The following is a 15,307-nucleotide window of genomic DNA, read 5'->3' on the forward strand; positions in this document are numbered from 1 at the left end:
AGAAATGATTATTAGAAATAACCAGTACCACAGAAGTTCCAGCATGTTTTTTTGTGATGCCATAAACTGCGTCATTAGCCAATGGTTTGTACCTTAAACCAATCCCTATTATTTGTCAAGAGTGTCATATGCCTGTTAAATAACATAGTTTCATTATATAATGTTATGTCACATAAATATACATTTATATTTCAGTTTACACATTAATAACACACAGCTTTTGATGAATACAAATTTGTCTTTCATAGGTTTTGTGTGGTTTTTTTTTTTCGATCATGTGCCATAAGTTCCTTAGACTCTGATAGAGTCGCTGAGTCAGTACAGTAAAAGGTCTTTTATAAGTTGTTGAAAGTTTCTTTGTGGTGTTGATAAGAATGCGCAAAGCCCTTTAAAAGTATGGTTAAACTTTTCAGAAGTGTTTCAATCATACTTGAGAACACTCTAAACTTAAAAGGTTCCTGTAAAGCAATATAAAAAGTCAACAAAAAGAAAATGCTTCATAAAGTCCCTTGAAAAGTCCTGGAAGTGCTATAGAAGTCCTTAAAAAGTCCTTGAAATGCATCACAAGTCTGTAAATCTTCAAGTTGCAGTCACTGTAAAATCACTGAAAGCGCTGTCAAAGTGACAAGCATTTTATCCACGTGGCGTGTGTCCTCACTGTTAGCTTCTGATGGCCGTCTTCCTGTCTCTGTCTTTGTTCTGCAAGAAAGATAAACAAACATCTCACATCATCAAGGATTCAACATTGACATAAATTTAAAGACACTCCAGTTTTTGTATGGAATAAACAAACAAGTCATAGTGAGTAAATTAGTGGGCTTCAGAAGTAGTTTTACCTTCAGACCGAGCCAGGCTAGCTTTCCCCGTTTCCAGTCTTTATGCTAAGCTAAGTTACCCAGCTGTTGACTGTAGTTGCATATTTAGTGCACAGACATGAGAGTTGTATCAGTTTTCTACCGCTACCTCTTGCAAATTAGAATATTTCCTAACTTATACTAATTACTAATCCTTTAAAGGTTGGTGGGATTGTTTGGGACAAAGAAAAGATCACTTCAACTGTGACACATTAATAATAATATTTATGTCTTTTTACTGTTTTATCATAGTCTGCTCAAGTTTCATTAACTCTTAAAAATATAACACACTACATGTACTTTATTCAAATCACCAAACTGTTTTCCAAAGTTTCTGAATGAATAGGATCAATTTCTTACCCTTTATTCTCTTTAAATGTGATTAACAGGTGAGTGGGACTGCTGTGTTGGTTGTCAGCCCTTTGTTATGGTGTCACGAAAATGCACTGCAAAACGCAGTTTATTCATTGTGGAAACAGATGCTGTTCCACTGTAACTTAATGTGGTTTTGTATGTAAATTAAGCTCGACTGCATGCAGTAAACTCACACAAACACACTGCATGGTAGCATACATGTATCAACTGTGGCAGCAGAGATCATAAAGCATTTCTTTAATTTTATTATAGCCCGAACAGTGACATCATGAGCTGCTGTATGACAGCCCTGCATGATGATACACTTCGCATTTATCTGTGGTATCAGAACTGAGAGGCCCTGATTTCCTGGCTGGTGAGGAGACCTTCTCTATCTGGCCAGGAAAATAACATCACATTTTCCCTCCTCACCTAACCTCTGCTCCGCTCGCTTCTCAGGCCATCTACCACTGGCTTTGCAAGCAACAGTCAAGGGATTTTTATCAAACACACCATTGGGTGATATGCAACACGCGTCATCCCTGCTTTTGTAAATACTTTTCAGGGCTGATGTTCAGAGATGAACTCATAGCTGATAAATTTTCTTAGGCTGTTTGTGGTTGCTTTCCATGGACAAAGATATAAAAATCATCTCTATACTCTTTCTACAGAATTAATAAGTCAAACGTTATGTTGTGACTCCTCTACACTCTACACTGTCCTCCCCTGACTCTTCTTCACCCCCCCCCACCCCATATCGTCTCGACTAGCCCTCTCTGCCGCCCCCCCCCCTCCCCTCGCCTTCCTCTCCGCAGCCGAACACCTGTTACACATTTCCTCTCAGACCCTGTGCAAGATGTAGGTGTTTGGAAAAATCCATTTGACTGACATCAACAAAGGTGGGTAGGTGTTTGGAAGGGTATCAGGCAATAATGAGAGCGTGAGATCATAGGATTTGGACAGGAATCGGTCCACCCACTGATTGAGGTGAGGGTAAGGAGAAACAGGAACTGTTATTGTCAATCCTTCCTCCAGCTGGACTGAGAGCAGAGGGTCATTATTAGATTGCTATTATCTAAACATGCCCCAATACCATTATATTGTTGGCTATGTTTCATTTTGTTGTTTTACAGTGTTTTACTACCAAGTTGTAAAACACTGCTACTGAACATACATACATATACATACATATACACACACACACATATATGTATATGTATATGTGCATTTATATACACACACACACACACACCCACACCCACACCCACACACACACACACAGAGCCCAGACTTGGCCTTGCTATTATTGTGCTCTCTTCTAAAACAAACTATAAAACCAACAGCTGGAAGACACAAGTGCGCAACCATGCTCTCTGGTGTTTTTTTGGAAAGCATTGTGGAAACCTGTAGGTATTTATCAGTGGAAGTAAAACTACTTGATGCAGGTTAGAGAAAGCGAGTGCATGAAAAATCTCTCACAGAAACTGTGCACATGACAATTGGATAATTCACCAAATTGCATCCAATTACCATGAAATCATCCCACGTCTTACTGTGAGCGCTCAACGATAGTTTGAAAAGCACAGCTGTAGCTGGTGTAGGTGGTTCAGCTGGAGTGTAACTGGTTCAGTCAAAACAGAAGGAGGGGGGCTTTAAGGCTGGTCTGGTAGTCAAAACAATCTCTTGAAGACTAATAGGGCACGGTCGGATGACATCTCTGCCCCCTCTCTCTCCCTCTCCTTCTTTCTCCAAACACCCACACACACACGGACACACAGACATACCATTTACTTCCCAGGGGGGTGATTTGTCCGACACTAATATGATTACCTGATGATGTTTACTTTAGATACAATATGATGATATTACCACACAGGAACAATATTATTGTTTTATCAAGGTGAAAACATCTCAAATGAAATGTGAAGATAGTAAAGACTCTCTTCATGGCATCTTATCAACTCACCAAATTCAAACTTTATTGTTTTTCTGAAACTCAATCTGGGCTGTTCCTTTACCTATAACTGTGGATTTTCCATGCAATCCCTCCTGCTCTCTCTCTCTCTTTTTTTCCTGTGTTAAGCCGCTCTGTCAAATACAAACATCTAATTTCGTTTCTGGCTGCATGAGGAGAGGAATGACTGGTTGGAAAAAAAATAATTCCACTTGGGCACTGGCCCGACAATCATATAAGGCGATTGGTATTCAACCATGAAATGAAAACTGGTAATATCCCTTTAGTTTATCGAGTGAAAATATGTGAATATGCGTCAGTGTCTCGAGTGGCTAATAGAGGCTGTAATTATCCTCATAAATGGTCTTCGATTAGAAGATCATAGACATACATTGAAATGGTGCAATAAATAACACACCAGACATTTAAACAAGCTAACTAACACACAAAATAAGCCACAGTCAGCTATTATGTGGCTTGGATGCATCCATACATATACTTCATGTTCACTGTGGTTTGCTAATAAGCATCCTGACGGCTTCTGAAACACCCTTGATTTATCCTAGATTGCCTAATCAGATGTGGCCACACATGAATTTAATTACTCCAACATTTTAATAATCTGTTATAACGACTCCAGAACAAGCCCGACTCATTTTCACCGGTCTCAGATGACTTAATCCTGCTACATTATCCACTAAGGGGCACTTCATCATCAGTGCTGAGATGTGCACCCTGAAACAGCCAATATGTCATTAGCTTCAGTAGATATTGTTTTAAGAAACAGCCAGTTTCTGCTTTTCTCACTGTTGTAGATCTCTTTAAAACTTGCTCCTTGACTGGTTCAGCTTTCTGTAGTTTTGTTTTAATTTGCTCTGTGAGCAACCCCTCTCCCTAAAGACCAAATGACAACAGAATGATAGTTTTGCTAATAGATTTTGTTAGTTATCTGACCCGACTTCTTCTGTTGGTGTTAAATTAGACTTTAACTGCTTCCATCTGTGCTGAAAATATACAGACAGGTCCATGCATGAAGGCACACAGTCATACACAAAGCCAGACCCACATACACAGACGCACGCTGAGCGTGGGTTAGAATATATTTGAAAACTGCCCGCAGTATTAGCTAACGTCGATGCACCTCATTAGCATAGTTTGAAATGATAGCAAACAGGCGAAGCCCTCGCTCAGGAGGCACAAAACATTAACTCCAAGTCAGCACCAGCATTATCAGCAAATGAGGGTAATTTAGTTTTCATCTATGACCTTGAAATGTCTGCTTCATGCACACAAGTGACGTAATGCTTTTTTCCAGTGAAAACAGACTAATATCCAAACGACTGTAAAAACCACAGTCATTAGCGTGCTCCTGCACGTCCTATCCATGCATTTAAGCTCTCTTAAGATGCACGGTTCATTTGATGTCTACAAAGAAGCAAAGTGTAGTTTCGGCACAGTCGAAAACCAACTGTCCAAACTGGAGGATAAATAGCTAAGTTGATTATCCTGCTGAGTCGCTGGCTATTTCTCTCTTTCTCTCCTTCTCCGTCTCTGTTTCCACAACTTCCTGCACACCATTAGTTTAGAAAGTGTTGAAAGCACAGTCGTGATCCAGGGCTCCTTAACCGAGTAATCATATATGAGGGGTTTTTTTGTGCGTGTCTAGAAAGAAGCAATTAACCACCGTCTGGCTGTAAAGAAAAGAAAGAAATAGAAATAGAATGAAATGCTTTTGATAAAAGTCTGTGAGTGTGATGCCCTCTCCGCCTGTGTGTCAGTATTTCTATGGTCGCACATGTATGAGAGTGTGTGCCCTTATGTGTGCATACTGTATGTGTCGTTTCTGCGGGTGTGAGTGTGTGTGTGTGTGTATAAGCAGGGAGGGCGTTTCACAGAGAGCGGTTTCCAGGCTTCTTTAACATCACCATCAAAGTCCAACGTCAATGTGTTTCTAATAGCAGCAGCTGAATTAAACACTGGCTGTACAGGCCTCAGCAGAGGATAAATCATTTACAGAACAATTAGCTCATTTGTTGCTCCGCTCTGCACTGCCAATGACTTCCAGACATAGAGAGCCAGCCAGTGTGTGTGTGTCTGTGTGTACACACTGCATATGAGCAAGGACAAGTACAAAATTTCACTCATTATACGAATTCTCATTCTATCTCTAATTTGCTCTTATACACATGTACACTACAAACACTTAGATTCAGCCACCAAAAGCACCCATTTGCTGTCACACTCACACTCATACACACAGACACAGACACAGACACACACAGACACACACACACATACACACACACACACACTAATAGAGATAAGTCAGTTTCCAATTGCACAGCGCAGTTTTAATGCCACTGTCTTTCCATCCACCCTGCTTTCCAGTCAAAAATCATCACATATAAAGGTTTTAACAGCAGCTCAGATGTAAATTAAAACTGTTCTTGATATTAGGAGTAGTATACATCATTTGTTATATTTGCTGTTTCACTGAATTTACACATTTCTTTTTAATTTGTAGAAAATTCCAAATAAATCAGATTCCTTGTAAGTTGGAATTAAATCAGGGTTGTGCCTTAAAAATGCTTGTAAACTCAACTTAATTTAATCATCTCAAAGGGACAATGGTCTATTTACAGGAACCACACTATAAGTAGTTATATTTTTGCCAGATTTTTATTTTGTTTCCAAACATATAAATTCTCTTTTAATCAAATAAAGCCAGCTCATCAAGTCAAATGAGCTTCTTTAAATTTTAAATATTGGAAAATGTTTGGACATGTCATATCCAGCTTGAAAGGAAAAAGTTCAGCATGACTGCTGTTATTGGCAAATGAATCGCCACTTCTGTTTACGTTTGCCATTGAATTGAATTGACCCTCTCTCTGCTTCAGGCCAAAAGAAATAAGCCACAGTTGTGGAGGAAGCTATAAAAATGCTTCAAGCGCTATAGCCTAAAAACAACAAAGTAGACAGATTAGCACATTTGAAAACCTCTTTGTTTTTGTATTGTATCAGAGAATTACTGAATAAACACAATCTCAATGTCATTCAGAAGTGCACTGGTACTCCTGTGCTGCCTCCGCCTACTGTATACTGAGCACAAACGAGCGTGTATTTAAGTACTGCTGCAGATGCCCAGCTGGTACAACCCATTTCGACATTGTTAAAGGTGCCCTCTAGAAGAAAGAGGCTGGAGATAATAAAGATGTGATAGTTAAAAAAGTTGTAATCGCGCAGTGTTCCTGCTGTAGCTTGAGTCAAGGCACCTGACAGTTGCACTGATCAGCCGAAGCAGAGAGGCCTAACACAGGATATCTGCATCAATCAACCAGACAGCACAGGGATTTCAGCAGCCCTCTGCTCACCTCAATCCTCTATCCTAAAGCCCTGTACATCTCATTTACAGATGTAGCCATCAGGAGTGCCCCCCCCCCCTTTTTTTTTTGACCGCATATATCAAAGGCACCAGCATCTTAGGGCTGCTATCCAGTTTGACTGTGCCAAACTGCTGGTGCTCCACTTCAGAACAGTTTTTTATGAAAAGGCAAAGTTCGTCAGGATATATGTGGACGTTTGAGGAATAGCTCGGCTTCTGATCAAAAGATAGTAAGTGAAAATGTCTCACAGTAAACCGCCTGACGTGATAGTTTCAGAAAGGAAAAGGACAGCTAACGGAAGAGTGGCAGAATATGGTGAGAAACAGCAATATAGCTTTCAAATAGGTCTCAGTAGGAGGAAATAATCCAATGATTCAGACTGAGGAGCTTTCAATGCACATTCCTCAAGAGCTTCTTCTAAAGATACAAAATGGAAAACTTTTTTTTCTACATTTTTAAACATCACTATCACCTAGAAAATCTAGAAAACCATTCTCCCATGTGAAAGATAAATGTAATACTACATCGATCACCGTATGTTATTCATTTTGAATGTGACTAAATCTTGTGCATGAAGTCCCACAGATAATGAAATCACATTAGTATTCCATTGAATATGTAATGTGCCCTTTCTCTGTGTAGTAATCATTACTAACAGGACTGCTTGTTTTGAAACAGTTATACTGTATACACACATAATCAGAGGAAATGAGCGTATACTTTTCTCACTTTCACCCTCTCCCACATTGGAAATAAATGTAATTGAAGCAGCTGGTCTGAGCAGACCTGACAGCTGTGATGAACCTCAATGACCATAAAAACATACAAAGAGAGGGCTCAGGACACAAAGTCTCAGTTTACCTTCACAATTGTTTCCTCTCTGTAATCACCAGCACTGACTCTGCCCTTTAGCCCACTTAAACGCACTGTATAGCCACTTTTCCAGGGAGAGTGAAAGCCTCTCAGGTTCTGCCAATCACAGAACCTGAAGCTAGGCTCCCTCATTTTTCTCCTTAAATAACTGTCAAGGTAATAATGTCAATTTCATTTGGCCATTGTGCATTCAGTATGCTCACAGCTGAGATATGACTTATCATAACAGCACAGCTGCAACGCAGTTACACTTTGGGATGTCCTTCACCATTTGTTCTCCATGGTAACCCGTTATTATAGCATGTAGTAATGCAGTAATACGTATGTAGTAATAGGACAAACATTAAAAAAACATGTCTAGCGATAAACTATATTTTTCTATTTATCTATAAATCCTCTGATCAAAACCATCAATGAACTGATCATACTACAAAGTGTATCCAGAGCCTGATACAACTTATTCCTCTGTACCACAGAGCTTCACTGTTGTCCAAAAAATATTAAAAACACCTCAGTGAGCCACAGCGTGTCACTGGGTACCATGTTCCTTCATTAACACAAATATGGGCCTGTAGTTTATTTTGAGTCAATCTGATGTCCATGAGTGAAGACGCTGTCCTGCTGCTGTCTGTGAAAAACTACAGTACCCAACAGTTGTAGGAATTTACTGAGCCATAAAAAATGAAACTGTATATTTGTGAGCAGTTTTACTGATTTTTATTTTCAAATTTTTTTCCCCATTGATTTATGTGTTTTTGTGGGGGTTGTTAACCATACAAAAAAATTTAGAAGAGCGCTAGTCTTCTTCTTTAAGAGGATTAAGGGAAAAATTTAAAGGCAAATCACATACATTAACTGAACTGGGTGGGGTATGGGGGAGCAGGGTGGGGTGGGGGCTCTTCTCACTCCTTTTGCACAAACCACATGTGAGTTAAAAATCTTTCCCTAACTTGTCCTTTTTTTTTTTCAGCTGGGTTCACGTCTTCAGTGCGTTTCAGGGAAAACACATGCATTTACCATACTGTGCATCATATAAGACCAACCAGTGTGACACTTCATTTGAGTGACAGTAAGTAACATAGACTTTGTCAAAGTGTCTGTGTTTGAGATTTTTGACATGAGAAAGTTTCAAAATTGTTCTCTACCCAGCATGCATTTACAGGTCAGTCGTGCATTTGCAGCAGTGAGCTGACAGCAGCAGATAGTATTACACAGCTCCTACTGACAGCTCTGACCTCCACCAGGCTGATCGATATACAGAGGGCTGAGGGAGAGGCGGGGGGACGAGTCAAAGAGGAAAAAGTGAAACAGATTAAGAAGTGTTCGAGAGTAAAGGGGGAAGAGAATAAAAATGACTGGGGGGACTCAGGGAGGACGGACAGAAGCAAAAAGAAAAGGAGACAAAGGAGAGAGACCGAGACAGGTTTCAGACTAGTTATCTCCCAGCCGAGGGCGTCTGGGTTAGACACCAAGGACGTCTAGGCTTTCACTCACAGAGGTTCAGAGGGGAGGCAGGAGGGAGGGGGAGACACACACTGCTGAGACTCAGGTTATCCCCCAGCTAAAGGGTCTCTGGGTTTAGACACTGCGGAGGGTATTAGCTTTCACACACTGCTGGGGTAACGGGGGAGTCTGCCAGATGTCAGCTCCTTACCCATAAATCCTGCTAAATGGGCAGCGGCTATGGGTTAGAGGGGGAAAGTTGACTGGACGTCACCTCTCTATCATCTTCTGTGGTGTTTGTGGAAGTCGGAGCTGGAGTCATATAAATGTGATTTCAGTCAGCTGATGTCCATTCGTCTTCCCCTGTAATTTCTCATCAGACTGACGACTTTCTTAGGCTGAGAGTGTTCTTGATTATGTCTGTTTCCTGTGTTGAATCAATCAAATGTGAGCTGAAACTTGCATTGGATCAAGTTCTCCCTTTATGTATCTCTATTAAGGTGTGGACTGACAGTGCAGCAGTAGAAGAAGTTTGGAAAAAGTGTGCTAAAAAAAGGACTAAAGGAAGGAACTAAAATAAGAAACCAGAGTGTTTGTAACTTTCTCATGTAAAAAAATAATTTGGGCTTTTTTCTCCTTATGTTTATTTGCCGTTTTCCCATATTTCATTTTTTCCTGAATTGTTGAGTTGGTGTAAACTTAGATGTAAATACAATAAAGCATTGTTCTCAATGCTACTATGGCGAGTTAAGTGTACATATACCTGTATTTTGTGTTGTGACATCAAGTTTGTGTGGAACAAACTCCAGTTACCTCGGGTCAGTTGTTAAGAAGTTATGATTAAAACCTTCTCATATTCAGGCTGACGTCAATACATTCTTGAAATTATACACATGGTTTTGGATGGATTTCATGGGCTCCCGGTCATAAATCTCACTCGCTGCATAAATACCCTTGTAAACTTTAAAATTCATATTTTTAAAAAGAGACAGAAAAAAAAACAGCAATTGGAGTAAGATGTTTTTTACACAACGGTTGAGCAGATTTCGTTTGTGTTACGGTGAAGAAGGCTGCATGCTGTCTCTGACAAAAAAACAAACACTTCTATCCACTGTAACGTCCAGTGAGTTTCAGAAACCACCTTGAACTTTCAAGCCACCTGCTCGAGTTAAACTAACCCCCAACAGCTCAATAACACACAGTCATTCACCCCAAAAGAGGACTTTAAAGAGGTCCTGCTTTTAAAAATCCCTCAGGGCCAATCAGGTTTATAGACGCAGTCACTGATCTCAGGTCAGCTTTAAACACCAAATTGACCCTAAAGCACTGCACAGCTTCCCGAACGAAGCTTCACTCTGTTTTCCTTTGGCTAAATCTGTGTCATTTATTGTTTTTGTTTTTTTTAATTCAGGAAAAAAAACGTTAAATTCCGTTGTCTATAGCATTTCAAAAGTATCCATAGAAACGGCGATCAGAATTCTTCCCGTGAAACAGAAATAGTCAAAAGATTAATTTTTTTTTTGGCATATTTCATAGTCCTTAGTCTTGTTTTAAAAAAGTGTGCTGATTACATACACTATTTTTGATTTTCATTGTTTATTTCTACTGACTCGTAGTTTTCTGCTCACCATTTTCCTCTGGTTGCTGAGGCAGAAAGTACAGATGTGCTTGGGCTGAGTTGATTGGTCAGATCCTCGGCTGGGGGAGGAGTTAACATGGAAGAACGGGGGTGAGGGAGCGTGGCACGGCTGTCCATCATGAAGCCCCTCACCCAGGAGCAAGACGTTCCCCAGATGACTGATGTAGCTGCTGGCCAAACGTAGCGTCTCGATCTTCGACAGTTTCCTAATCATCAAATCAGAATGAGATTCATGGCATTAATGACGACAAAATGCTCATGTGTGCAATAATTTAACAAAAACCGATCATGCAGTGACACAGCATTGTTGTACTTTTTACTTGGTATTTCAAAACAAGGTGCAACATAAAGACAGTGATGCTAGATACTGAATATTTCTTCCTTATTGAAGTCTGGAGAGGCTGCATCCCAGAAACTAACTCTGTGACACATCTGTTACAGGAAATATCAGCTCATAATTAAATGCCTCAATGGGATTACAGGCCTGTTCAAAAAAAATAATTCAACTGCGATTAAATGCTATCCAGAGCTACACCAGGGACTACTTTCTTACTTCCTTTAGTTCCCAGATGGAAATCATTTTTTCTTTGGGAACCTAATTTCTGCATCAGACCAAATGTCATGTCAGAGTTTGACTCATGCTGCTTTGTACCTGTCTGCAGGCTCGGTGGGGATGAGTGTGCGCAGCGCTGTGAATGCTGTGTTGACAGAATTGGTGCGATCTCTCTCCCGCGCGTTGGCTGCGGTCCTCTGGCGAACCTCCCCAACGGGGGCCGAGCCCGGGGGGCCGAGCCTCCCCATCATGCCCCCTACCACTCCGCCCCCTCCGCCCCCACACAGCTTCCTCTTCCTGTTCACCTTGATGTGAAAAGCAGACGGGGACGAGGAGGACAGCCGGAAGGCAGTGGAGTTGGAGGAGTTGGTGGTACGCTCCTCAGAGCCAGACCCCTCGCTCCCGTTATCATCATCGTCTTCAGAGAGGAGTGCGATATCGCCGTATAAGAAGCGGCCTGCGGGAGGCGCTGTGCGCAGCATGGCAAATGTCATCTTGTTCGCAACAGTAGTCTGACAGCTACCGATCGTTCCTTGCAAGTCTTCCACTAGTTGAGGTTAACCTTGTGTCTGTTGATGCTGCTCCCTAAAGGTGTCCTCCCCTAAAAATGTCACTTTAACCCCAAATTCTCTTCTCCACAAAAAAATTTGTTAAGCCAGGCAAGTCAGATGTTTCCCTAACAAGGCTGAGTTAGTCTTGGTTTAAAAGATTAGCAAGTTGATCCTAAGTCGGCAATCAAGAGTGACTTAAACCCGGAGCTGCTGGGTCACAGGTGGCTGTCGGTTCCAGGTCCTTCTTGTTTTTCTCTCTTGGTCTATACAAAAACACTTCACATCCCAAAAGTCAGTTCCTCTCTCAGTTAATCCTTTGACAGAAAGCACACTTATAATGGCATGCTGAAAGTCTAGCGGTTGTTGATTTGTCCTCTTTTTCTTCTCTGAACCTCTTTCTTTGTCCTTTGTTTCTATATTTGTCTGCTTCAGTCCCAGTTGCAAAAACTACTCCCAGTCTGTGGCAGCAGTTTGACTCTCTCTTGCTCTCTACTGGTCTCTCTCTCTCTCTCGCCCTTCTCCCTCTCTGCCTCTTTGCTCCACGTGTGCCTGCTGTCTGAGTGTTTCCGTCTGCCTCGGCTCTTATAGCCGGTGGGAGGGCCAGGGGGACTCCTCCGCTCCTCCTTTGAGCAGTGAGGGTCCCTCGGCTGCTGTCTCGAAGCAGGCCAGAGAGACCGGAGGCAAGAGGCAAACCATCAGCAGGAGTTTGTTTTGGCTGCACGCTGCTGTGTTTCAGGGGAAATCCACCCTAAAACAGAACTTGCATCACCCTAGTTTGTTGGGTGGGTTCGGTGACCTTAGAGGCCACAGAGTCCTCTGAAACTCACATCCCTGTCAGCGTGAATATGGTGTACACATTCGCTTACTTGGAAGGTGACTTAAAATGGAAATGAAACAGAGATAAAATGTTGTCATCTGACAGGAGTAATAAAGCCTTGATGTTGAACAGTGTAGTAGTTTCCTCTCAAAGTGGCTGAGAGGAAACTACCCCTGCTTCCTTTTTAATGCATTTTTTTGTTTTGTTGCTTCACAGACATGATCAAACTCCATGAACTCCATGAGTTATTTAACTTTGTTGGACGCCAATTCCTCACATAACACAGAACGTGATCAAATTATTTAATATTATTTCACAATCTTAAGGAATATTGTATTTTCAGGTTTTGACATGGATCAGTTGTGCAGACAAAAAAAGCACACAGTCTCATTTCCTGCTTCTCTATATTGGCTGATCATTTCTTTTTCCAGATTTATCTGACAGATCAGGCTACCAGCAAGACGTAAGACTGCGACTTGGGTTTGCAAAAACGGATGTTTTCTTCACCCACTTCCTTGACAGCAAGAAGCTGAGAAGCTTGAGTGGTGAAGTCAGATTTTGCCTTTCTCCCTGTGTCTTCGTTTCTTCCCGCAGCCTCCCCCTCTGCTGTGTTTGTCCCTGGACAGCAGGCTGGGAGGCGAGCAGCCGCAGCGCTGGAAACTGATAGTTCAGGCTGCGCTCGTGGCTGAAGCCGGGAACTGGGTTTATTAAGCCTTGGACAAAGCCTTTTTTTTCTGTTCAAGCTGTGATGCTGGAAGGCTTGCAAGCAGTTTTCCCTCAAGGGATTCAGATTTTTAGGGTGGAGCATTTTGGTGATGAAGGGGAGGCACAGGGGTTAGTAGTAGGAGAGCTGCTATTTTACTCACTTACACTCCCTTTAACAATCTGTCTTCCTTGGAAAGAGAAGAAGAAATGAGAAGAGACAGCAAAGGGAGCAAAGACACAGGGAAGAAAGACAAGTGGGAGAAAACTAATGAGAGAGATTATCTATCTATGGCAAGACCTAAAGGTGCTGTAACATTCAAAAAAAAAAAAAAAAAAATCAAGTTCTTCCTCAGATTTTACTAAAAGTATTTTACAGCCTTCATCAAACTCTAATCTGCTGAACCTACTTAAGGTCTCTAGGATTTTATTAGCCATGATCGTGGAGCTTAAGTCTTATTTCCAAGGAACTGACTGACCTTTAAATTTTGTTTCCTGCTCCAAATGTACAGTGGTTAAAGGTTGACAACCTATGTAAAACTCAACTATGAAGTCTACAATCCTCAGTAGTACATTACTGAAAACTCTAAACCCAACTGCCATTGCTGGTATGCATCTTGTGTGTAGATTGGCAACCGTAAGCTGCTGCTGAAAACTAATAGCACAATGAATAATCTGTCAGAGTTACACAATGTTATAGTCAGCATTCATCACTCTCTCCCTCTCTTTGTTTCTGTCTTTTTTCCTTTTCTGTCCATATTTCTCTCTCTCTCTTTCTCTCTCTCTCTCCCTCCTCTGTGTATCCATCTCTACCCTTCAATCACAGTCTTAGTGTTTACACTGTGGTATTGACTGTATGAACAGGGGCCAATGTTGGTCGCAGTGGTTGATTACAGTACATACAGGAAGTGCTTGGAGCAGTAAGGATAGGGGAAGCAGGATGGGTAGGCTATAGGCTATATAGGTGGGGATCAAACCACTGTCTAAATACTATTATAAAAAAACAGTCTGGGTAAAATCTGATCCTTCTCCATAATGTAATAAGTGCTTTACTTATAGAGAAAAAACAGACAGGCATTAGGGTTTGGCATTCAGTGGTCCCACCTAAATATGAAAGCCGACAAGGCAACGTTTGCTGTTGCTGTTCTAATGCTAGCATAGATCACGAAGCTGCTGTCAGTGCAGACCTTGCAGGGTTTAAGTCTGGAGACTGTACTGGTCTTCATCATGTGAAGCCACCGTCTGGGTCTGTTCTTCTAATGCTATGGGCCATTATCTTGCTGTAGGATGAACCTGTGCCCAACCAGACTGTCTTCCTTTGTTAAAGGGGCATCTGTAGGAATTGTTTGCATTAACTTTCAAGGCTTCATTTACGTCGACTATAGCAGGAAATTTTCTCCATTTCTTAATCCCTTAAAATCCCTGCTTTCTGTTAAATTTACATGATTTTTCAGGCACTGGCCTAAACCTTTTCTTTTTTCTTTTTTTTTTAAACCATGGGAGGTTTACTGCTTATCTTTGTACCATTTAAGATAATTCACTGATCTTGAATGGCCTAAACTTTTGACTACTAGCGTACAAGTATCTCAAAAGTGTATTTTAAGGGGAAGCAGGATTTTTTTAAGTGCATAGCTACTTTCAACCACTGTACACTTGGCAGTGTTCACTCTCCCACACTGAACGTGCAAATTCACTGCATATCCTCAAAACACCCTGAACTCAGCTGCAGATGTTGTATGGAATAACAATGCAAGGGAAACAAGCAACACATCCGGTCACTGGATATCAAATGTGTTTGAAAACAGTTGCCTGGTTGTCAACTCCGAGAATCTGAGACGCAGACTGGATCTACATTAGATCATGTCACTCATTCATGTGCCCTCCCTTCATGCAACCAGTGTCCCCAGGTCCTCAGCAGTGACCTTTACTGTAGATCAGATTCATGTACCTGGCCCTCACCTCATTGAGTGACCAAGATTCAACAGGTGATAGTATTGCTATTATTTTTTATGTATGTTTTGCAAATCATAAAAGCCTAAATTAAAGTGGACTGAAAATTAAAAAAAAAAATCACAGTAAAAATAATTCTTGTCTTCCACAAGCCAGCCCCACAATGCAATCCGGCAGCTTATTGCTCTCACAAGGGAGAAAATCATGACAGCATGTTGTAAACAGTGGGGTTTG

At 41.3% G+C, this 15,307-nt stretch overlaps 1 protein-coding gene across 1 annotated transcript; it reads right to left on the reverse strand.

The window, feature by feature from the left end:
• Positions 1-227: 227 nt before the first annotated feature.
• LOC121186122 (basic helix-loop-helix transcription factor scleraxis-like) lies at positions 228-12,147 on the reverse strand. Its single transcript, XM_041044762.1, has 3 exons — positions 11,153-12,147; positions 10,490-10,706; positions 228-699 (listed from the first exon to the last, which is right to left on the reverse strand). Exons 1-3 carry the CDS (start codon positions 11,545-11,547, stop codon positions 661-663), a joined length of 651 nt encoding a protein of 216 aa, XP_040900696.1. The 5' UTR covers positions 11,548-12,147; the 3' UTR covers positions 228-660.
• Positions 12,148-15,307: the final 3,160 nt, after the last annotated feature.

The sequence above is a fragment of the Toxotes jaculatrix genome, chromosome 8 (genome assembly GCF_017976425.1).
Source record: "Toxotes jaculatrix isolate fToxJac2 chromosome 8, fToxJac2.pri, whole genome shotgun sequence".
Classification (NCBI taxonomy): Eukaryota; Metazoa; Chordata; class Actinopteri; family Toxotidae; genus Toxotes; species Toxotes jaculatrix.